Source organism: Alternaria dauci, chromosome 3, assembly GCF_042100115.1.
Source record: "Alternaria dauci strain A2016 chromosome 3, whole genome shotgun sequence".
NCBI lineage: Eukaryota > Fungi > Ascomycota > Dothideomycetes > Pleosporales > Pleosporaceae > Alternaria > Alternaria dauci.
The window spans coordinates 743,061-765,660 of NC_091274.1; the positions used below are offsets into that span (position 1 = coordinate 743,061).

The window sequence follows — 22,600 nt, forward strand, 5'->3', positions numbered from 1 at the left end:
TTGAACAAGCTCGTGTGCGTACGCGCCTCCAATCCGCCCCCGCCACACCGTTCATCTTCAACGGATACCACCGACAAGCTGCTAGGGCTGCCACAACGAGCATGCTACATACATGCCGTATTAGTATCTTGGTCAATACGGAACACAGCTTCGGAGCTCTCTAAAGGCGGGTAGAACGAAGAATTTGCGCTTGCGCTCTTGTTACAATCTGAGGCTTCGGCCAGGGAGAATACACAAGATTTTGACCACAAAAAGCCGTCCAGCATAGCTTGCTAACTCCGCGCAACTCAACAGGATACCTTCACTCGTTCTAGACCTCAGAACAGTCTGTCAGCGACAGATTTTCTCATCACCGGTCTCCACGCAACTTGTTACGATTTCCCGTCACCGGTGTTCGGGCACTTGTTACGATGTGAAGTACTCTTGGAGATTCACCTGAGCGGCGTGCGCAAGCCTTTTATACTGCGCCTTGCCCTTGTGATACTTCGGTAGCGTGGGACCGCTTGGAACCATGGTTGGGCTGGGGCTGTGTCCTTTTTGGTTTTGTTGAGAATGCGCGATTTGGAAACGTTCGTGGAATTTGAAGCAATTTGACTTGATGAGGGCGCTTTTGGGAGGTTGCGGAACCATAGGACGCGCATGCAAGCTTCAACATAGTGGAGCTTTCCGCCTGCGCTGGGGCTGTGTATGTAGATTAGTCGGACAAGAACGGACTTCTATTACCTGCTTCTCCATTTTTTTGCCCCTTTCCGTGCCTACCAGTAGTGACTCTTACACATTTGTAGCGCTCATCGGCCTAAGTTTTGCATGTGGGGACGCTAAGCCCGACAGACCTTGGAATGCCCTCCGCTAATGAGAGTTACTTACATAATCACATCTCGATGGGCGTACGTGACCTCACGCTTACCCCAACTAGATCTTTCGTTACTCGCAGATAGCGAGGATCTGCCTCCACTCGTTGCCTCTCGTCTCCACAAGAGCCTTCAGCTCAATTCGCGAGTTCCAAGGTTATCTACAAATAACACCAACTAGGTCGAGCCCCTGCAAGTGGCCCACATACATCAATCACGAGCCATACTATAGTGCCTTCTTCTGCTTTCTGTAACGAGACGTCTCAACACGGTAGGTCTGAAGACCTTGGAGAATGTTAGGCTTCTCGTAACTTCAGTCACCTGGGCATATACAAGCAGTGTGCCGGGATTGGTAGTTTGGGTGGATGACTCCGAGCAGTTCCCTGCTATTGAATGTTCTCTGCGTTATGTTCGACTATCTTTCTGCCTTTTTTGTATTGTCTCGCATGAACAAGTTCACGCACAGAGCAGTCAGTAAGGTGAGAGAGTACCTAGGTAGGTCAAATTATCATGTTGTAGACCTTACGGCATGCCAACGCAGGCCTTGTAAAGCCCTTGCGCCTCCTTTTTGTCATTTATTTGCCTTTCCAAGCCTCGTTGACCAGATCTCGAACCTTCCTGGTCTCTATCTCCGGAAATTGATCATTCAAAGACTTCTGTGGTTTCAGATCGAAGAAACCCTCCTCAAACAAGATACCGAAAACTGCGCACATACCCTGCAACATCTGCTTCGGAAAGTATGGGTACATTGGTGGATGAGAAGGCAGCTCAGTGACTTGGTATGATCTGAGCTTCTCCAGAGAATCATACGTGGCCTCGAACTTCGTTCCCCTAGCCTCCTCAGCAATGGCGAGGAATTCGTTGAGTGTGATCTTGTCACCAATAATGTATGACTCCTTCTCCCAGGACGATTGGCCAAGAAGAGCAGCAACAAATTTGCCAATGTCGAAACTATAGGTGAAGACAACAGGGACGTTACCCGAGCCTGGGATCGCAGCAGCCTTGTTGGCGATGTCGATGGCCAGTGTTAGACCTGTGAGATATGACTTGACATGTGGCTCTACGTAGTAGTCCAAGAAGAATCCGTTGATAACAGATGTGTATTGCAATGATGTCTTCTCCAGAGCGTTGAGGTAGGCAATCTTTCCCTCGGCCATTGAGAAAATCTTAGCAACCCTGTTTGCTGTCAGAACGATGAGATCGTTGGCTAATGTTATATGTGGCTTACTCAGGCGTGTATTTGATTCCCCATGTGCTTGGAATGTAGCGTTTCGTGACGGTGGATCGATTGGCAGCCTCGATAAGGGCCATCTCAGGCTCGATACCTGACATTGATCCAAGCGTTGAGATTACGGTATCGATACGGTTCTTTTCTAAGACTTCAACGATGGAATCTGGCTTGTTGTAATTTATGGCGAGTATCTTCGCGTCCGTCCCCTGGAGTCTTGCATCTCCGGTCGCCTGTGCAAACGTCAGTACCTATGATGCACAGCAATGCGATATGAGCTTACTTCTCGGGAGAGCACGAACACCGTGAATCCGCCCGCGTTGACGATGGATTCGACGATAGCGCGGCCAAGCTTGCCAGAGCCACCAGCTACTGCAACGACAGTTGAACTCATCTCGATGGCTTGTAGGATATCGCAAAGAATTTTGGTTGCTTTGAATGGGATATGTACACAAAATGTTAGCACTATATAATAGTTCAGTAACGGTCCGCCAAGATTGATGGTACCTGTTGGGCCTCATGAGGGTTAGTGGATGCATGCTAGCGGAGAATGTGTAGACTAGCGGACTTTCAACTCCACCCCACCACTCTTGCACAGACCTCGCTCACATCATAGATTGTCAATGCTTCTCTTGGTCTCTGCAGCCAATGAAGAAAGGTGAGCCTCCAATCACGTACTAAAAAATGAGCCGCGTCGTTGGAGCTGGACCTGGAATCAGTCGAAAATGTCTTCGGCGCACAGTATACGCGCTCTAAACATACCCCAACCACTATCTTCCTTGCCAACCAAGCAGTCTGATACTCCAGGATAGGACCGAATACGACTGCGGATGCAGATGTCGGAGACAATTACTAAGATGCAGCTAGTCGCGGACCGCACATCGTAATGCGCGGACCCCCGGATCGTCCAGTAGCCGTGTAAATTCCGAACCGTAGCCAATCGAAAGAAAGGTTAATACCCTAGCAGCTTCTGAACATGGATAGGAGCGCTTCGGCTCGCACGCTCTGCGTCGCGTTACGTTGACAAAGCGAATATCGCTATGGTGTGTTCGTCTGTTGATTTACAATCAACAGCTATGATTCCATATGCGGTACGGAACCTTGACTGTCCTGTGTTCGTTGAACGCGTACACTCTATAGCAAATTTGTCAGCTGAGTCTGATGAAATAACGTACGCTATTCGCAATCCGAATTTCGTAGCACTGGTGTATGGATATTTAAGTACGCATGCGATGTGTTTCATGAAGGTTGAGCCCGACGAACCGACTTAGTATCATCATCCACCCCACGAACCGACTGGCCATCTACCCTCTCCCTCTTCTTAGCCTTGCCTTCTTCCTTCCTCTTCTTCTTATGTCTCCTTTGTCATCTCTCAGCCTTCATCTTCCATGGACATCTCTTTTCACATACTCTTCCAGATAGGGCCTCAGTCCACCTCAGATTCTCTGCTTATGAGCGGATTACTGAAACACGATACACAACCATTACAACGCCTTGAGCTTGTCTATGCCACCATACACATCCAGAGCGGCGCGTTCATACACTTTTTTTTTAGTCTCGCTCACCTCTCCATATGCCTGGTCGAATTTAGCGATAATGGCTCGAACCAAAGGAGGTGGTATAGGCGTGATGTTGTCTTCGTGGTCTTGAGTTTGGATAGTAATGCACGTAGATCCGCCTAATACAATCTCATCGGAGTCTCGATCGGCGCTGTATAGGAGGTACTTGTTGCCTTCGATGGGGAACAGGGTATAACCAAAATCAACCATTCAGTGGTCCCCTACATCACGTCCTCAGCGATAAGCAAGAAGTCTCCGTCAATCCCGTTACTCGCACACAGGAAATCTCTGTCCTCTCCTGGAGGCCTTCCACTCGGGACCGTATCACGTGGATCATCAAGTCCGACTTCTGCGCGGAATTCCGACAGACGTTTCTCGAGGGTGGCGATCTGCGCTTTGTTGCGCCACTATTGAGGACGGCAGATGGCTCATCTCCACGATCATTGGCACGTTCGACGGAAATACATTCTCCAGTTATCTGCAGATGGAAGCTGTGTCTCCACTATGGCGCGAAGCAGAAAGGAGCCGGCTCTGTGAATGCGAACGACTTATCCTTGGGATACAAAGGCGGTTTTCGAATCGCTACTAGTAGCTATGCAATGACATCGCGCTGTTGAGGTTAGCCGCTGGGCTGCAAGCACTGCCTACGTAGGTACGATGACATCATGCCTGAGCTAGTCAAGGCACAGCTTCAGTGAGTCTCCAAGGCGACCGGAAATGCCTGGAAGTGCTACAGACGCACTCACTAATGTATCAATCTAATCGCAACCATGTGTGACAAGACACGCCGGCAATCCAGAAAAGTCCTCGGTGCGAAGTCGCTAGGAGCTGCGAAGGTAGGCTAGACATGCGGTGTTCAGATAAGGCATCCCGGGACGAATCCATAGGTCTGGCCTCTCTCACTGTACATGTTGTAGGGTAGCGCCAGTCGGAGTGTCTTGGATGTGGCAGAATCTAAGAGAACGGGCAAGAAAAGCGGCCACGGCAGGCTTTTGCACCGAGTTTGTAGGCTGGAAAGTCTCGGGCTTTCGCATCGCCGCGCAATTTAGTTGGATCTGCAGCCTGGGCAGACGGTGCCAATGTCGGAGGTTCCGTTGATCTTGTAGATGAGAGATTTACCTTTGCGCAAACAATCCCTCGCCCAGGGAAGAGACTTGCCACATCACATGACGTGCTGAGCAATCAGGGTCAGCCCCAACTTCGGCCCGTGAGGCGCAGCGGCTAGTGGGGTGAGGTCGGGGTGCTACAACTAGGCAGCGTTGGATTCGTCCGTTAGGCAGTTGATCAACCCTGAACGATCACGATCCCAATCGATCCTCACGAAGAGTAGTAGCAAATATGGAGACACAGAAGGACAGTCGCGCAACAACCTCCTGCACCGAATGCCAGCGCCGGAAGCAAAAGGTTAGCACTAGTCAAGATCGACCCTGCGTCTACCCCTTCACTAACGGCGGGGCTAGTGTTCGCGAGAGTGGCCCTGCAATCATTGCCAGGCACGAAAGGTACCCCATCTTTGCCAGTTCTCTGTTAAAAGAGGGCAAACGGAGTCGTCTACAGAGTCTGCCCGGTATGTTGACCCCCCTGTCTATCCCATCGTTAGCGGAATAGGGTAGTAACAGCTATGGCGCAGGGAAAACTCGTCCGCCAGTACCACCAAGGGCACAAAAAGAAGTGCTCCCGATCCCGTGGGGCCGCCATTTCTATCGCAGTCGCAAGATGGTGAGTTAGAAGACCTCGAGGACGGGCTGAAAGTGTGGGGATATATGCCCGGCCACGTCCACTACAAAGTCGGCACGGTGGAAGAGGTAAGCAGAGCCACTAAAACATTGCTCTCAGCTAATATTTTCAAGAGTGGCAAGCGTAAAGACTCACCTGCAGAATCTGGGACGACGGACGTCGTAGAGAAAGTCCTCTCTGCAGTCCCTCCCAGATCAATAACCGGTAAGCGCAGCCATTGTAAGACACGACTCTTTGCTAACCGCACGCAGATGCATTTGTCAACCACTTCCTGAGCGTTGTCAACTACCGATATAGCGCGATATACGGGCCAACACTAGCTGAACAGTATGTCCAGTGGTGGACTGATCGGGGCGCCGGCAAACAGCTCTCACCAGAATTCACCTGCTTGCTCCTAAGAGTCTGCGCGTACTCCGTGCAGTTTCTCACACCTTCGCTTCGTAAAATGATTGAGTTTGAACTGGCCTGCAGTTGTCAGACCTTGACGGAACGATTTTCTGATGCAGCAGAAGAGCTGAGCCGGAGTTTTGAAGCATCAAGAACAAGTATTGAACGCGTACAAGAACAGTTCTTAAAAGGTGCTTGGCTAAAATCCGAGTCCAAGATAGTGGAGTCATGGCATGCACTCTCACGCACAATACGAGAAGCGCAAGAGCTGGGCATCGACAAGGATGAAGGTATCGAGGGCCTGTGTGAGTTTGACATCGAGATCAGGAGACGTCTCTGGACGCTGCTGTACATCTGGGACTGGTAAGCACAGGATAGTCCTACTAAGAATGCTCGCTAAGTTGCGCCACAGGCAAATGTCGGCATGGCTAGGTCGTCCAAACCTCATCGACCAGAAGGATCTTAGCTTCAAATTCCCCAATCTACGACTGGACGAGTCAACCACGGAGCCAAACCTGCTCTCACCTTTTGCTCACATAGCGCTACAAGCGAACCTGGGCCGTAGAGTCGCGACTGCCATGGGAAGTGCCAAATCCAAGGCTGACCTGTCAGATAAGCAAGTTTTGACAATACAGTCCGAATGCGAGAAGCTTGCTGCGGATTTACCGCCGATATTCCGTTTCAAGAATACCGACACGTCTTTCGATGAGACGCATCCATACTTTGTCTTCCAGCGTCTCCAGCTACATTGTGTCATTCTCTTAACACAACTCGACTTTCTCAAACCCTACCTGACTCGAGAGCGGCAAGGTCAGAGAGTTGGTCAGGATGACGAGTTTCGGAAGAAAGGCATCGACATCGCACTGCGTCTGCTGAGAGTCGCGCGTAAATTTTTCGATCATGAGTTCCCGATCAACGCAAAATTTCACATGGTCGTGTTCTGCATCTTCGATACAGCGACCCTGCTTTGCTCCACCATCATACACGACCAGGCGCGTACTCTGCCTCATCGTGAGGAAGTTGTGGACGTTATCGAAAGCTCTCTGGAGATGCTGCATCAACTCAGCGGAACAACAAAACTTGGCGCCACGTCGTTCAACTTCCTTTCCAAGCTTGTACAGGCCACACCAGAACTTTCGCGAAACCCTTCAGTCTGTAAGCGCCAACGACAGGCTTCTTCCTCGGTGCCCAAGTCAACGCCGCCAGTACCTACGCATGAGCCTCTACCTGCGCATAAGCCTACACCAGTAGCAACCATGCCTCCGGTAGCGTCTATAGAGCCAGCTGCTGCACCGGCACCTCCCACTACTGGCGATCTGCATCCAGGGACCATCTCGGATGATCTCTCATTTGATATTGATCAATTTCTTGCCCAAAACCCTTTTGGTACTGTCGGGGATCCATCTGCTGTGGACATGGGTGGCATGGAGCAGATTTGGGACTGGCAAGATCTGCGTCTCAATTCCTACCCACAAGGCGATCCACATGATTGGGATGCTGGTGGAACGGGATGAGCGCCATGGCTGTGGTCCAAGCAACCCTGGGTGCAATCGCACGCTCGTAGCCACACTGAGTCCTAGGGCTAGTAGATGAGAGCAGATTATTAGATCTGTAGCTCATTGCCAGGCATCTGAGTGCCTTTAAACCTGAAGGGCATTGCCATAAGTGCGTTGAGACGAACTTACACCGCTAATAAATCGGTACGAGTCCAATAACATTGGGACATATATTTGGGTAGTCAGCGATGGGACCATTCAACCGCGCGTTGTACCAAGTAGAGGACGTGTCCAGTTTCTCGGGCTTTTCCTTCGGCATCTATATACACATTAGCTTTCTGTCAACGTCAAATCAAACAGGCATTCCCTGCCGTACTCGCACTTCTCTTCCCATCCAGAGCACATTCGCTGCTCTCTCCTTTTCCTAACCATACATCTACAGCCAGGAGAATTTTGCCTCGGAGACGAAAGAAATGCTTGCACCAGATTGAATGAGCTTAGGACTTTCAGAAGGGTGGAAGAAGCATGTATAAAGATAAGGTTGCAGGTCTTGGATCCATTCCGAAAACCTTCGGAAAATGTCTGTGCTACCCGATACATACACAGCCACAAACGCCACACAGGTCGTCATCTGCGGGGTACACGAATGGCATGGATCAACTTGGCCTCGAAATTTCATCTATTCGCGGGACATCGAGGATGCTAACGGGTGTGTCATTCTCTATTACTAGTGCGAGAACTCGCCCCCGTCGACCCACAGCCCCAGACAAATCTACCACAGCATGCACTCGATCAACTGTGCTTCTTCTTTGCTTTCTTCCCTGTTGACTCGGCCTCAAGTTCAGCTGCCTTGCGCTTCTTCGTCGGTTTCCTAATTCGCTTGGAATTTCCATGCTGGTCTGGTGCGGAACCACTAGTAGGCTTAACAAGTCCTTGTTCATTGTCCGATTGGGGCGGCAATTTCAGTACTAAGTGAGGTCGTACAACATGTTCTTCATGTGAAATTACCGGCGTCATGAGAGGCGTCTCCAGATCTGCAACGCCAGAGTCTCGCCTGTCCGTCATCTTGGAAGTCGCACTCCCCGTCTCTATAGGGATAGGTTCTGCCTGCTCGGTTATGATATCCACCGTCGACGTCGAATGCGGTGTACCATAACACAAAAGCTCGGGATCTCGATCTTGAACCTGTACCTCAGCGAAGCTCTTCTGAGTACGCGTCCTCCACTCGTTCAGAGCCATCAAAGCTTCAGCATGGGCGCTTTGTTGTGCAACTAGCCCGCAGACGATATGTCGAAGGCTATCGTGCTTTTTGGCCATACGGTCATGGTCCAACGACAAGATGCGATACGAGTGAGATAAGTCATCGAGTTGTTCCTGGAGCTCAAAATAGGAATCTACGTAGCTGACATGTAGATCGCCAAGCCCTTGTTGCGGGGCGTTAGCGCGTGCGCGTGAGTCGAAGTTCATGGGGTGTATTTGAGAGTTTTGGAGATCTTGATCATCGTAAGACCAATGTGGACTATATTGCTCGTGATTGGCTCTATGCGGTGTTAGTGAGCCGGTTGCTCTATATGTTGTATGAATTCACTGAGGACTCTCAGCAGCATACTCATCGGCCAACCGCGGACAAACTGGACTGTGTGTGTCGCATTGGGTACTGGAGATATCACCGTCAGGCGTTTGGACATCGCTGTCGCTGTCAGATGGCAGACGTAGAGGAGACAAGTCGAGGACGACGTGACGACACACGTCTTGGGCGCAGTAGTGATCATTGCGGGCTGCTGGCCATCTTGGAGAGATGCTGGCTGGTGTGGATACTGTGAACTCCTCCCGCTCCCCAAGTAGTTTGTAGAATGCGTCAACGGACTCGGTACTGTTCGCACTGACGAGAGGTTCCGCGCCGCACATGATGATTGGTGATGATAGGAGATGACTGGAATAATAACCGTGGGTATCGAACGGGAATGTCCGTAGTAGTGTTGGTGGGTAGTGAGCATGTCACCCGGGGTAAGGGTAATGATCAGATCCATGGTTGATGGCCACTGCCTGGCGGACCTCGAACCAGAAGTTTGATGCTGCCATTGGAAACGAGAGCGTTTCTTGCCTCGACGCTACTTCAACGCAGCCGCGGAGCAGTCTGGAGCAGGAAGGCGCATGTCTAGGATCTTACAGAGGGGCCGGTTCGTTCTGAATCATACTCTGTGTTGCACGCCGAAGTTATTTGTAAGTCTACATTGAAAATTCATAGAGTGTGATGGTGTACGCCTCAAGGGTGGGTTCTAGTACTTGAGCACGCACCAGACAAATACGACCACTTTTGTGTGTCTTTCCAGGGACGTGGACGGCAGGGATCTTGGTCAAGTTACAACTCAACCATGTCGTACGTAAGTTGTACTGGGAAGCACTACCGATGCTATGCGAGCTCAACACAAGCGTCGTGGATCCTACTGTAGCACCGGGCACATCGCGTGACACTTCCTCGTGTCGATACGACTTTCTTTAGGCCGGGCCCACAAGGGTACCTACTCGGCGCGTGCTGCCAGGGCAGGTGTGTGGCTACTGTAGGGACTTGCTTCGGTGGAGCCGGTAAGGGTCGGGAATTCTGCCACAGTCAATGGCAAGTGCAGCGCACAACTTGAAGGTTTCAGTTCCAGTTGTTCTGGTAGATGAGCAGTCGCAGATCGCGCCTGTGACAAGTAGCGATTTCGCATCGGTGCTGGGGTGGAAGCGGTCCCGCCTTCTGGAGTCGCATATCCCAGGGACGACATGCCTGATCTGGGCATGCAACGAGAAGACTCGAGCTCCCCCGCTTACTTCCGGTGTGATCAACGACCGAAGATAATTTCAGGCCGGTTCTGTTAGCCACTTCGCGTGCGCAGAGCCTGAGAAACGTTAACGTAATCGGCACATCCCTAGCCCGTCGCGTTTCGGCACGCGGCGAAATTTACCGGTCGACCCGCCACACGCAAACAGCCTCGCCATGGGTGCGACGAACACCCGCACTCGCCACAAGGACGACTACCATCGTCGGTCAATAGCGACCAACCCATCCAGATCGAGTTCGGATATGTCCACCGAGGGCTCACTATGTAATTTCCCTGTCATAGTTGTGCATGAGGCGAGCTCCTGCAGACGCACAACCGCACAGGACGTGAGAGTGGGAGAAGTTTACCAGGGCGATGGTTTTGACTAAGGCCAAGCCTGAAAGATCGAATGAACCACAGCGGCGACATTGGATGATCTTTGCAGTCAACGGCACAGCAGCGTGCTGGGCTGGTGCTTGGTCCACCCAAGCAATACGTCACTGCGCGCCTCGACACCCGCTACCTAGGCGCACCTCACCCTTGGTTCCACATCGTCTATCCGTTCCAACAGATTTTTTTTAACAGGCCTCGGGGAGGACTGGAGTATATGAGGGGCGGTACTTCTTCTCTGGGGACTGAGCTCATACAACTCTTGTCGTTTACATTCCTCGCGACTTTGCTGTCGCGGAAGCTTGCCATACTCCAATACACAAGCTTTTCCAAGCCTCACAAGCCTTTAGCATCCTGCTTAGGTGAAGACGCCGTGACGGTTCACACAAACGACCAAGCAACAGATTAAATCGACATCAGCATCGACGAATCGGCGACCCTGAACTCGACCATCCCAACCGCGACTATCCCGTTATCAGACCCTCACTAACATAGCGCCAACCCCAAGCAACAATCTCACCCAACCTCCATCGCGCTTCCACCACCGCCACCTTTACGCCAAGATGGCTCGAACTATGTTTGTGAATCCCTTCAAGGCCCACCACGTCGACGAGTTCCCAGGTGTCCATGTGCCTCTTGATGATTCAACCCACCGCGCTTCTGTGTCTTCCGCCCACCCACGCGCCTCCCTCGGCACATCAGAGAAAGCGACCAAAGACGATGAGCCCAGCGACCTTAGGCGACCTGACAGTAGTGCATCTAGTGGTGTTGTTAACCATGGCATGACAATCGCAGCACTAAAGGCAGAGATTGAAGCAGATGTCGCCGCCTCAGATACCGACACGCCATATGACCGTACGTCGTGTGGCATTTCTTATCGTATTGGGTGATCGTTGTGGAAAAGCAGTACTAATACTCTCTAGGCAAATCCAAGGTCATCAACAAAGCCTTGCAGGATATGGGAATGGGTCGCTACCAGTGGCAGCTTTTCGCTCTTTGTGGTGGCGGCTGGATGGCCGACAACTTGTGGCTGCAGGTGCGTTTGCCAAATTCATCAACTGACAACAGGGCTTACCATAATGCAGGGTGTCGCTCTGACGCTACCTCAACTCAGCGCTGAGTTCGGTGTCAGCGAAACTGAAGTCAGATACACCACACTGTCGCTCTTCCTCGGTCTCTGCATTGGCGCATCTTTCTGGGGTACCGCATCCGACATCATCGGTCGCCGTCTCGCTTTCAACTTCACCCTGTTCCTCGCTGGTGTCTTCGGTCTTGCGTCCGGCGGCGGGCCTAACTGGATTGGCACATGTGCACTGTACGCATGTATCGGTCTCGGTGTTGGTGGAAACCTTCCAGTCGATGGCGCCTTGTTCCTCGAATTCCTGCCACAAACATCCGGAAACCTGTTGACGCTACTTTCTGTCTTCTGGCCCGTCGGAAATCTGATTGCTTCACTATTGGCCTGGGCTTTCATCCCCAACTTCTCATGCCCTTCCGATACCCCCCTCGGGCAGTGCAGCATGGCCGACAACTGGGGATGGCGATACCTCATCTTGACTCTCGGTGCGATCACGTTCGTCATGTTCGTCTGCCGTTTCTTCCTGTTCCATCTCTACGAGTCACCCAAGTTCCTGTTGTCTCGTGGTCGCCAGGCTGAGGCTGTGGCTACCGTTTACGGTATCGCGCACTACAACAAGACGCATACCTGGCTCACCGAGGATATCCTCAACCAAATCGGTGGCGACCAGGAAGTCACCCAAGAAGACATGAAGCTCAGCGTGTTCGAGATTGTCAAGCGCTCCCTCAGCCGGTTCTCGATGAAGCGCTTCAGAACATTGTTCCAGGATAAGACAATCGGTCTTACCACTGCCCTTTTGTGGTTCCAATGGACGACCATCGGTATGGCGTACCCGCTTTTCAACGCTTTCCTCCCACAGTATCTCGCCAACTCTGGTGGTGACGTTCAGAACGACACTAGCACCGTGTACCGCAACTACGCCATCACTGCCATTGTCGGTGTTCCTGGGTCAATCATCGCCTGCTATACCGTCGACATCAAGTACATTGGTCGCAAGGGTACCATGGCCATCGCCACCGTCATCACTGGCGTCTTCGTCTTCCTGTTCACCATTTCGTCCGACTCCGACTTCCAGCTCGCTTTCACGTGTCTCGAGGCTTTCTTCCAGAACATCATGTACGGTGTCTTGTACGCGTACACACCCGAGGTCTTCCCCGCGCCTATCCGTGGTACCGGTACCGGTATGAGCAGTTTCTTGAACCGCGTTGCTGGACTATGCGCACCGATTGTTGCTATTCAGGCTGGTAATAGTAACCCCAAGGCGCCCATCTATGCCAGTGGTGGATTGTTTATCGCAGCGTTCTTTAGTATGTTGGTGCTGCCGATTGAGACAAGAGGCAAGCAGACTTTGTAGATGGTACATGTTGAGTACCCGACGGCAGGGCCGTACAGCGCAGTTGCATGATACCCAGTGCTAAGAATTGATGACGTTCAACTTCATGTCCAAGCTTTGTTTTCTCAAGTCCAAAAGTGCGGTGCTACTAACCTCCAATCCAACAATGGCACACCTCCGCACAGACCTCCTTGCCTCAAAGTCTGGCCCTCGCCTCTCCGAGTTTCAACTTCCACCCCTTGAGCCATACCTCAATCTGCTTCGCCGTAAGACTCTCAACCTTGGGCAACATCTCCAGCGCATTGTCATTATGAAAGACCATAGCCTCTTGTTCCCTGCCCTCACCCGCTGCGACCATGAAAGCGTGCATCTTGAACACCTTCGGATCAAGCAGGGCAAGCCATTGCGGAAGCGTAACTCCCTTGACCGCCAAACCAAACTTCTCAGTCAAGACACTGTGCAGAAGCGCCCAAGGTGCGGGGTTAGGATGCATCATGTTGTACACTCTGGTCACGTCGTTGTTACTTGGCGGCGAAAGTGTAATGTTGGTGATACCTTCTGCCAGAGCATCGACAGGGATCCAGTCGACAGCATTCATGTGAACAGGCCAGCAACCAAGCTGCTGGCTCGTCTTGAAAGTAACCCATAGCCAGCCTTGGATTGGCCAGCCCGGGGAACCAGCAATCGCAGACGACGGTCCGCCAATCTGGCCTGCGCGTACAATGGCGACGCGTACACCGGAATCTAGGTTTGCGCGGGCGAGGAGTCGCTCAGCAATACACTTGCTCTGTCCGTATCCGCTGTCCGCGGCGCTAGCATCTTCCCAAGCAGGTTCCTCGGGTATGAGTGGTTGTTCGGGATGACGGCTTGGCCAGTTCATGATTGAGCAGTTTGATGAGACAAACGTCACACGTGCCTTTTTGGGACTGGCAATACATGCTTTGATGACGTTGCGTACGGCATTGATGAGTGGCTCGAATTTTGCGAGAGGTATGGCCCAGTTTGCGTTCCAAGCGTTGAAGACTACTTCATCGACTTCGCGCACGAGCTGCTTGTACTGAGTATCGTTCAGTCCAAGGTTTGGTTGTGTAATGTCGGTTGTGATGAAGTGGAGGCGGCTTGGAATTGCGAGATTGTTGCTGCTGATGCGCTGCAGAGATGATGTGGTGCGCTGCTCTCCATCTTCACTCCTGTTGAGGCACAGGATTTTGGCGTTACTGTGTTTCTGGAGTAAAGAGGCTGTGATGTATGGGCCAAGGAACCCGGTAGATCCAAGGAGAACAATGGTCTTCGGTTCGGCCATTGTGGAGTCACCAGATTGAAGGCAATCTTGTGGTAAGATTGTGGTATGAGCAGCTCTCAATTGTCAATAAATGATATCGTGAATGATGGTGTGAAGAGTGAGCTTGAAGCGCAACACGAGTACAGGTGGGTTTAAATCTTGTAATTAAATGGTTATCAAGGCTCCGAGGTTGCAATTGATGCTGTGGTATCAATGTGCCGTTCCGCCACCATTTGGGCCTTGCAAAGGGATGTCCTGCAAACCCTGGCGGGAGCAGCAAGCTACATTCCCTCCAATAGTCTGGCAGTGTATTTCACGATGACATTTCGCTATTGGTGTTCCGCGGTCGCCATTATTTGTTCTTGCGTGGTCTGCATATGCCCATCTTTTGAGAAGCGCCACCAGGGCTGGTGATGTGCTGTCACATCGCATACAATGTAGCATTGTCTGTCCTAGTGCGTCGAGACAACCTATGACCTTCAATTACTGCGCCGCAGGCTGTGGTGAGGTTCAAATAGTGCAGAACTCGGCCAAGGATTCCAGTCATTGTCGGTATAGAGCCAATGGCACCAGCGGCGCGGGGAACTCGCTCGATCTCATCCTGAGTGGGATGAGCTACTCGCCGCGCAATGCAAGAGCGCATACGCAGTTCCAAGAGACGGTATTGCTCTTGCCCTCAGCCAGAACTAGGGACCTGAAAGAAGAAGATGCTCATGGGTTGCAAAGACTGTGACGAGATGGAAGACACTTGGCAGCACTCATCCCACAGCGAGTACAGGGCTGGCTGCCATTGCCCAATAGAGTACAGTTGTCATACAGGCGTTTTTGCGAGAAGCGCAAGGGCATCCCAGGCTCGGCGGAAGAAGCGGTGGCTGATGATGTTCTTTGGACTGATGGTGTAAGGGACGAGAGAGGTGGAACGACGGCATCCGATGGTCCAAGTGATGGTCAGGACGGGCTCCGCAGTTGCAACGCTGCATGCCCTGACTCCTTACATGTCCGTCCTGCAGTCGTCGACACACGCCCGCCACAACGCACGTCGCTTTGTCCGATTGTCGCTTGAGTGGATTGATGTCTACAGCGAGTCAGCATAAAGATGGCTCTTCTGCGCAACTCTGGCCAGGGTCCTTCCCCGCATCTGGCTGCCGAGGCTTCAACACCATAGGGTCAACATGTTGAGCCCGCAAAGCATCATGTATCTCGTCAGTATTACTGTAGCTCATAGAACAGACGCTTCCAATTCCCTTGTCATTTCGAAGAGGCTCGCATTGACACCGACGTCGCAATCGCCATGGCACTAGGAGAATACACGAACTTACGCGTTGACCGGCACGCGCAAGTCTTTGTCATCACCCTCGCAAAAGCCCCCGAGAACCGCATAAATGTCCAATTCGCACAGGAGATAATACGCGCGCTGCGCGAAATTGAGCAAAAACTAGGCCCAAATGCCGAAGGATGCGTGATAACAAGGGGAAACGACGACAAGTTCTGGTGCACAGGTCTCGAGCTAGACGAGAGCGACACAAACCCATTTGCGAATAGCGATGGCTTCTTCCCGCTGCTCGCGACCTTGCTCGACTACCCGTTCCCCACTATCGCTCTGCTGACAGGCCATACCTTTGGAGGGGCGTGTCCCTTTGCTCTCGCGCACGATTACCGCATCATGAACGCGTCGCGTGGCTTCTTCTCCATGCCGCCCGTCAACCTTGGCCTGCACTTCCCCGGCATCGGCTTCCTCCCTCGACTCAAGCTTCGTCCGCAGATCGCGCGCAAGATGCTGCTCGAGGCGCATCGCTGGACAGGCAAAGAAGCATACGAGGATGGAATTGTCGATGAGATTGCAGACCCCAAGGATATGTTGGAGGCCGCGCTGAAGAGAGCGAGGGCAGTCCAGGGTAGGGCCAAGATGGGCGTCTACAGCGTGCTCAGAAACGAGCTTTGGGGTGAGGCGGCTGAGAAGATTAGAGGCATCTGCTATGTACATGGTAAGAGGGTCACCGCACCCGCAAAAGCGAAGATCTAAGCCCGTCTCTTCGGTGACCGGACCGACCACGATGCGCCTATCAGGCCACCAACGATATTTGAATATATATGTATAATGTTTACCCATGTATCAAATGATTCCATCTAAGTGGCGCTGACGGTCCAAGGCTAAATTCATCGCTTCATCTATTGAGCCCTGTCGATCGCCCTGCTGATTAACTTCTCATCAACAACCTCAGTACTGTACCGCGCTTTCATCAGCTCATCGGATCAATTGATACATCAATTTTTTCTATTTCCAACCGCGGCAATCTATCGCACACGGTAACCTGTCGGGTTTGAACGGGAGACGTCTCGTGGTTCCTGGCTTGACTTGAGGCTCCTAAAACTGCAAACCAGGGCGTGGCCAACGACTCGTCCACGCCACTTCGAGATCCCTTTATGAGCCCAACAGAACATACCATCATCCAAGCTCGGAGGTGTGAATGTGGGAGACAGTTTCCTGCAAACGTAATGCAGTAACAATATACTGCTAATGTGGAAGCAGATCCCACGCTCAACAGAAAGTACTGCCGTTCGAAGCACCGGCCGCTCTGATACCATCACACTTCCATCGCACGAGCGGATCTAGGCATCACACTCGGCAGAAGTAGGGTCAAGGTATGATTTGCAGTGCGCTTCGCGACATTGGACGAAAGAATCGCCGCCACAAGTCGATCATGCGCATCGCGGCTATCCGGCCTGAATTCGAGATGCATTTACACATGCACAGACATATGCCATATTCCATTACAGCGAAGCATGTCCTTGATAAGCAGGACGTTCCGTTACAGCAGATCGTAAAGACAACGTAGTCTTATCATTTCGCCTACAATGAAAATAACTAAATTAGCTTTCGGGTTTGCTGTCATCGCCGACAGAGGTATGTCCTGTCGTACTATCATGAACATTCGGTCAGTGACACTACAACAGCACATAGCCAAGTGACCAAGCGTTACTGTGATGCACAAACATCGATATGCTATTCTGGATGGACCGGCACCAATGGCATCACATTCGGTCTCGCTTTACCTGAGTCAAAACCCGCGCCTTTCGATACCGTCTTGCAGATTGTGTCACCCATCAAGAATGGATGGGTAGGGTTTAGCTGGGGTGGAACAATGCCATATGTCCCACTTACAGTCGGATGGATGAACAGTGCATCCAACACATCCATCTACAGCTCGAGAATGGCTTTCGGCTTGAGTCTGCCACAGCCCTATGCTGATGCCGAGTACTCGTACATCAAAGGAACCGGGTACAACGCAACTCACTGGACTTTGACCGTGCGGTGTAAGGGCTGCTCGCAATGGCACGACGTGGACGGCAATCTGGTTTCTATCGATGCAAATGCATCTGCGCAAAAATTCGCTTACGGCTTGTCGAGCAAGCTGCCTGCTCAGCCGGCGAACAACAGGTCCACCTTCAATGTGCACAGTTCGTTTGGAAATTACAGAATCGATCTCACGCATGGTCAAAATGCAGACTTTGAAGAGCTAGTCGCAGCAAATCTCGTCGATGATGCTCCCCCAGTATCGAGTAGTGTCCCGGTACCGAGCTCGACTGTTAGCTTACGACCAACGACCATGAGTACCAGTACTACATCCTCGGAATCAGCAGCACCAACATCAACAGGAATCCCCTCATCTTGCCCTGATGTCGGCAAGCTTGCATTCTCTATTAATACTGCAATGGGATGGAAGGCTACAAAGGTAGCAGGAGGCCTGATCCAACCAAGAGGGCTCATTCTGGACACTTTGGGTAATCTTCTCGTTGTACAAAATGGTCTTGGTATCACGGCTCACATCATCTCGCCAAACGGCTGTCTCACCTCGTCCAAGACGCTCATTTCTCAGCGGAATCTCAACCATGGCATTGCGCTTAGCCATGATGGAAAGACGCTGTACGCTAGCTCTGCGACCTCGGTGTTTTCATGGACATATGATGCAACTACCATGAGAGTGTCGGAGAACTCTACGACAATTCTGACTGGAATGGACAGTAGAGGGCACGTCACAAGGACGCTGTCAATCCCACCAAAACATCCAAATCTTCTAATCGTCTCCCATGGGTCCAACGACAACTTTGACTATGGCTCAGCGAATATGAGAACCGGTCGGTCGTGCGTCAAGATCTTTGATACCACCGCCATTCCTGAGGAAGGCTACGATTATGCAACCGGCGGCTATCAGATGGGTTATGGACTCCGTAACGAAGTTGGTCTAGCATTCGATGCTGAAGGCATGCTTTGGGGTGTTGAGAACTCTTCCGACGAGCTGCATCGTACTGTTGATGGTGTATCCGTGGACATTCACACCGATAGTAAGTATCCCTGTACCAAATGCACCTCAGACATACGTTGACCTCGTGACCCACATCCAGATCCAGCTGATGAGATCAACTATCTGGGTGATCCATCCAAAGAGAACACAAACTGGTACGGATACCCGACTTGTTATACCGTGTTCAATCCAGCGTCCATCACAGACAAGAGATTTGCAGTGGGTGATCAATTCGTCTTGGAGCCCAATGCCACCTTTACGGACGATACGTGTAAAACGCGTAGCATACCACCTCGTCTCGCGCTTCCAGCTCACTCTGCGCCCCTCGACGCGGCTTTCGATAGGAATTTCACTAGCATGTACGTCACCATCCACGGGTCCTGGAACCGCAGTCCTTCGATCGGGTACAAAATCATCCAAGTTCCCTTCGCAAACGGTGCCAATGGCTTTGGGCCAAAAGCGGCCTTGAACAGCACGCAGGCTTGGACTGATATTTTTTGGAATCCCAATGTGGATCACTGTTCGACCACGCAGTGCTTTAGGCCCGTGAGTATTGCGCAGGACAAGTACGGCCGAATGTACGTCACTAGTGACAGTGGGGCGGAAGGCGAGATGATTATCCTGGGAAAGGTGTAGATGATAAGTTATGTGTGGGTGTGGGGTCTGTATCTCAACATCAGGCTCAAACTTGGAAATCATAGGAAAATATTATCGGCCTACCCCAAACATTATTCGACCCACGCCAGAGAAATGAGATAAATTGAACAGTTTCTAAGCTCTCTAAACATCGTAATAGATCAACAACTCTATATATTGTCACCTATTTAGGTAATTTGAGGTAGTGAATTGCTTCTATCTGATCTTTTTGGCATGGGCCGAATAGTGTTTGGGGTAGGCCGAAAATGTTTTCCCGAAATCATTCGTGATGATTATGCATTTGTAGGATAGCTGAGAACGTCAGACAGTCAGGCAAAAACCACTGACGCATCCCACATCCCACCATCTACTCTACAGCCACCTTCTCCCACTTGAGCCCTTCCTCCAAGCTTGCTCTTTTTGCATCCCAGCTATCCACAAACCAGCTGTCGCGCGGCTTCCATGGTCCGGTCATCGCATATCTCGGCATCGCCATCATCGCACGCAGAAGGTAGGTGCTGGTAAACTGAGGGGTAGTTAGTGTCTTCTCCTTCTCCTTCTCGCTGATGACGGGCACAACGCTTGTGTAACCATGCTTTTGTTGGTGCTTGATAAGGCGGGCGTAAAGATGGGATGCAGCCTCGGCGCCTAGTGTCCACGACGCGTTGAAGTACCCGATAATGGTGCCAAAGTTAGGTACAGAAGTGAGCATAGAGCTGCGCCACAAGTATTGCGATGGCACGTCGACTTGCTTGCCGTCGACGGTGACGTTTATGCCACCAAAGCCATACATGTTGAGGCCTGTGGCTGTGATGATAATGTCTGCGTCTAGCTTCTGCCCGCTGGTGAGCTCGATGCCGTCTGATACAACGCTCTTGATGGTATCTGCAACGATGTTCGCTTTGCCTGTTCTGAGAGCCTTGAAGTAATCGCCGACGGGGCAAATGCACAGGCGTTATTGCCAGGGGTTGTAACTAGGCTTGAAGTGAGGATCGACAGGGAGGTTGGGGGGCAGCTGCGTGGCGGTTCTTTTGGCAATGACCGACCGTGCGAGTTTGGGGAACCAGACGCAGAACTTGTAGAAGACAAGGCCAATGAAAGTGGACATGAAGCCTAAACAGACTTGTTAGCAGTCGGTTTTGGGGTAGAAGAGGGGTGACGTACGTTTGTATCGTAGAGTGAACCACTCTGGTGCCCACTTCTCGAACCATACCCGGTCGTCTTGGTTAAGGCTCATGATATACGACGGGCTCCGTTGTAGCTGTGTCACACTGCCTGCACCGCCATCGACGAGCGCAGGAAGCAGCGTTATTGCTGTCGCGCCACTGCCCACAATCACGATATTCTTGCCCTTGTAGTCTAGATCCTGGGGCCAGAACTGCGGGTGCACGATCTTGCCCTGGAAATTGTCAAGGCCCGGGATCTCTGCATCCAGAGGCTGGTCGTAGTTGTAGTATCCTGTGCCTAGGATAAGTCACTTGGTCCAGTAGACGACTGTGCGCGGCTCGCTTCCATTGTCATTGCCAAATTGCACCTCGACCCTCCAGCGCTGTTCCTCACTCCTCCAGTCGGCCTTGGTCACCTTGTGTTTGTACCAAATCTTCTTATCTAGATCAAACGTGCGCGCTGTTTCGTCCAAGTGTTTCAAAATCTCCTCCCCCTTGCCTATTGGGTTCTTCGCCCTCCACGGGTAGAACTTGAAGCCGAAGGTATGCAGATCAGAGTCCGACCGTATACCTGGGTATTTGAATAGCGACCATATTCCGCCGAGTTCGTGGCGCGCCTCGAGAATGGTAAATTTGACGTTTGGGAGCGATTCTTGGATGTGATAGGCCGCATTGATACCGCTGATGCCAGTTCCAATGATTAAGACATCAAAGTACGAGTCGATCATGGTGTGCCGCTGTGCTGACGGTACTTGCTATGTCGAGTGTTTACCGGGTGTTTTCCAAGGTAGAGTCCGACAAGAAGTAGAGACTCTGAATCCAGTCAGTGGTGAGGCTGATGGGCAATCGCACAGGAGCCGGTGCATGTCGACACTTTGTACCCAAACTTTGTCGACTTCCGAGGTTTCTCCACACCGTCGCACTATTCTCCCGCCTGCGCGCACTACCCCACTGCTGACCTCTTCGTCCATCAACTATGTGGCACTCGTTGGTGTTGGCGGAGTGCTTGGCACGTCACTGACTTTTGTTTGCCAAGGCTGATTCTGAGTTGCTTTTGTTTAGTAGTACACGCACCTTACCTCAGACGGCAACGTTGCCTGCGGGACGAGGTGGGGCTCACTCCAGCTAACTCTGTTCGGATGAACTATTGTTAAAAGGATTACTTCTCTCTGTGTGTATGTAGGTTTCGTGTTGAACGACTGGTCACATGCCCCCATCTACCATCATTAACAGCCAGCTCCCACGTTGTCGGAAACATTTGTAGAGACATTAGACAGCACTACGCGCCGATCACTAAGCGCACCGAGGCAGGCATGGTAGTCGGGGTAATTGATCGTTGCGAGGACGCGTCTTCGGTGCAAGGAAACCTTGGAAATCCGCTCCTACACACCTTGTAATCTGCATTGCCATTGGGGGGTTTCCTTCCGTATCCAGGCTCAGCTTTCGCCTCTAGGTTACGAGTATCGTCTTTCATTAGTCCGTCTTTTCGTCCTCCCGAGGCCGTCTATCACTCCTCCATGACTGTAGCGAACCATTGACATGTGAGACCGAAAGCTTCAGGGGCACTTTCTTTGGCACACAGGCATGATATCATAACGGTGACGGACGAACTGAGAGATGGGACGGCCGAATGCCTGGACAAATCTGCTTTGATCTGCAGTGACAGAGCGGTTTCGAGACCCAAAGCTTAAAATCAAAGTGAGGGACACGAGTGCGTACACTCGAGAGCTTTGATAATTTAGCAGAGTCACTGCATAGGTCGGTGCCCACGGGTGAGAAGAGGAAAGCCGTCGCACACATGGCGCAAGCGGTGAGAGTGAATTCAAGTTGTGAATGTCGTCGGATAACGGCAAGAGATGCTGCAGCCCATGACTACACCCCTCAACCGTTTACTTCTTTCTTTGTGATTCTTCGCCCCGCACGCTCTTGGTCCGTGCTATGACACGATGTCCTCTAGAAATCCAGAGTTTCCCTCTCTCACCAGCTCCCTTCTCGACAAAAAAACTCAGCCAGAGAAACTCCCACGAATGTACACGCGACAAGCGTGTCGAAAGCGGACTAAGTCGGACTAAGTAAAGCCACCGGAACATCGCGTCCAGAAAGAGTTGAGGCTGTGTGCCGGGCCGCTCAAACTTACCCCTGACTGCATCGCCCCACCAGTTCCAACGACAAATTTTCAACTCAACAACCCACAAAGTCAGCTCTCTACCCGTGGCTCAAACTGCGAGGCGTGGACACAGATGCTTGCAATATATTGGTTGTTACGGCCAATGTCTCCATCAAAGAAATCGGGCTTGTGGTTTAGTGGTATAATACTCCCTTAGCATCAGCTCCTGAGCAGCAAAACGC

General features: G+C 51.6%; 7 protein-coding genes across 7 annotated transcripts; 4 read left to right on the plus strand and 3 right to left on the minus strand.

Annotated features, from left to right (window-relative positions):
- Positions 1–1,426: 1,426 nt before the first annotated feature.
- Positions 1,427–2,961, minus strand: ACET3X_003899 (uncharacterized protein; the record flags this gene model as incomplete). The annotated part of the gene is made up of 6 exons (XM_069450045.1): positions 1,427–2,027; positions 2,080–2,312; positions 2,363–2,595; positions 2,758–2,782; positions 2,842–2,903; positions 2,955–2,961. The coding sequence occupies 6 exons, from the start codon at positions 2,959–2,961 to the stop codon at positions 1,427–1,429; spliced, it is 1,161 nt and encodes a 386-aa protein (XP_069307877.1).
- A 2,015-nt stretch (positions 2,962–4,976) lies between these two features.
- Positions 4,977–7,276, plus strand: ACET3X_003900 (uncharacterized protein; the record flags this gene model as incomplete). The annotated part of the gene is made up of 6 exons (XM_069450046.1): positions 4,977–5,042; positions 5,099–5,205; positions 5,269–5,443; positions 5,489–5,579; positions 5,627–6,125; positions 6,175–7,276. The coding sequence occupies 6 exons, from the start codon at positions 4,977–4,979 to the stop codon at positions 7,274–7,276; spliced, it is 2,040 nt and encodes a 679-aa protein (XP_069307878.1).
- A 3,739-nt stretch (positions 7,277–11,015) lies between these two features.
- ACET3X_003901 (uncharacterized protein) lies at positions 11,016–12,884 on the plus strand (the record flags this gene model as incomplete). Its single annotated transcript, XM_069450047.1, has 3 exons — positions 11,016–11,307; positions 11,376–11,488; positions 11,538–12,884. The coding sequence occupies 3 exons, from the start codon at positions 11,016–11,018 to the stop codon at positions 12,882–12,884; spliced, it is 1,752 nt and encodes a 583-aa protein (XP_069307879.1).
- A 175-nt stretch (positions 12,885–13,059) lies between these two features.
- Positions 13,060–14,166, minus strand: ACET3X_003902 (uncharacterized protein; the record flags this gene model as incomplete). Its single annotated transcript, XM_069450048.1, has 1 exon — positions 13,060–14,166. The coding sequence occupies one exon, from the start codon at positions 14,164–14,166 to the stop codon at positions 13,060–13,062; it is 1,107 nt and encodes a 368-aa protein (XP_069307880.1).
- Positions 14,167–15,436: 1,270 nt separating this feature from the next.
- On the plus strand, positions 15,437–16,168 carry ACET3X_003903 (uncharacterized protein; the record flags this gene model as incomplete). The annotated part of the gene is made up of 1 exon (XM_069450050.1): positions 15,437–16,168. The coding sequence occupies one exon, from the start codon at positions 15,437–15,439 to the stop codon at positions 16,166–16,168; it is 732 nt and encodes a 243-aa protein (XP_069307881.1).
- An 833-nt stretch (positions 16,169–17,001) lies between these two features.
- ACET3X_003904 (uncharacterized protein) lies at positions 17,002–19,085 on the plus strand (the record flags this gene model as incomplete). The annotated part of the gene is made up of 3 exons (XM_069450051.1): positions 17,002–17,050; positions 17,101–18,489; positions 18,550–19,085. The coding sequence occupies 3 exons, from the start codon at positions 17,002–17,004 to the stop codon at positions 19,083–19,085; spliced, it is 1,974 nt and encodes a 657-aa protein (XP_069307882.1).
- A 367-nt stretch (positions 19,086–19,452) lies between these two features.
- ACET3X_003905 (uncharacterized protein) lies at positions 19,453–20,979 on the minus strand (the record flags this gene model as incomplete). Its single annotated transcript, XM_069450052.1, has 4 exons — positions 19,453–19,996; positions 20,132–20,198; positions 20,250–20,549; positions 20,646–20,979. 4 exons carry the CDS (start codon positions 20,977–20,979, stop codon positions 19,453–19,455), a joined length of 1,245 nt encoding a protein of 414 aa, XP_069307883.1.
- Between the last annotated feature and the right edge of the window lie 1,621 nt (positions 20,980–22,600).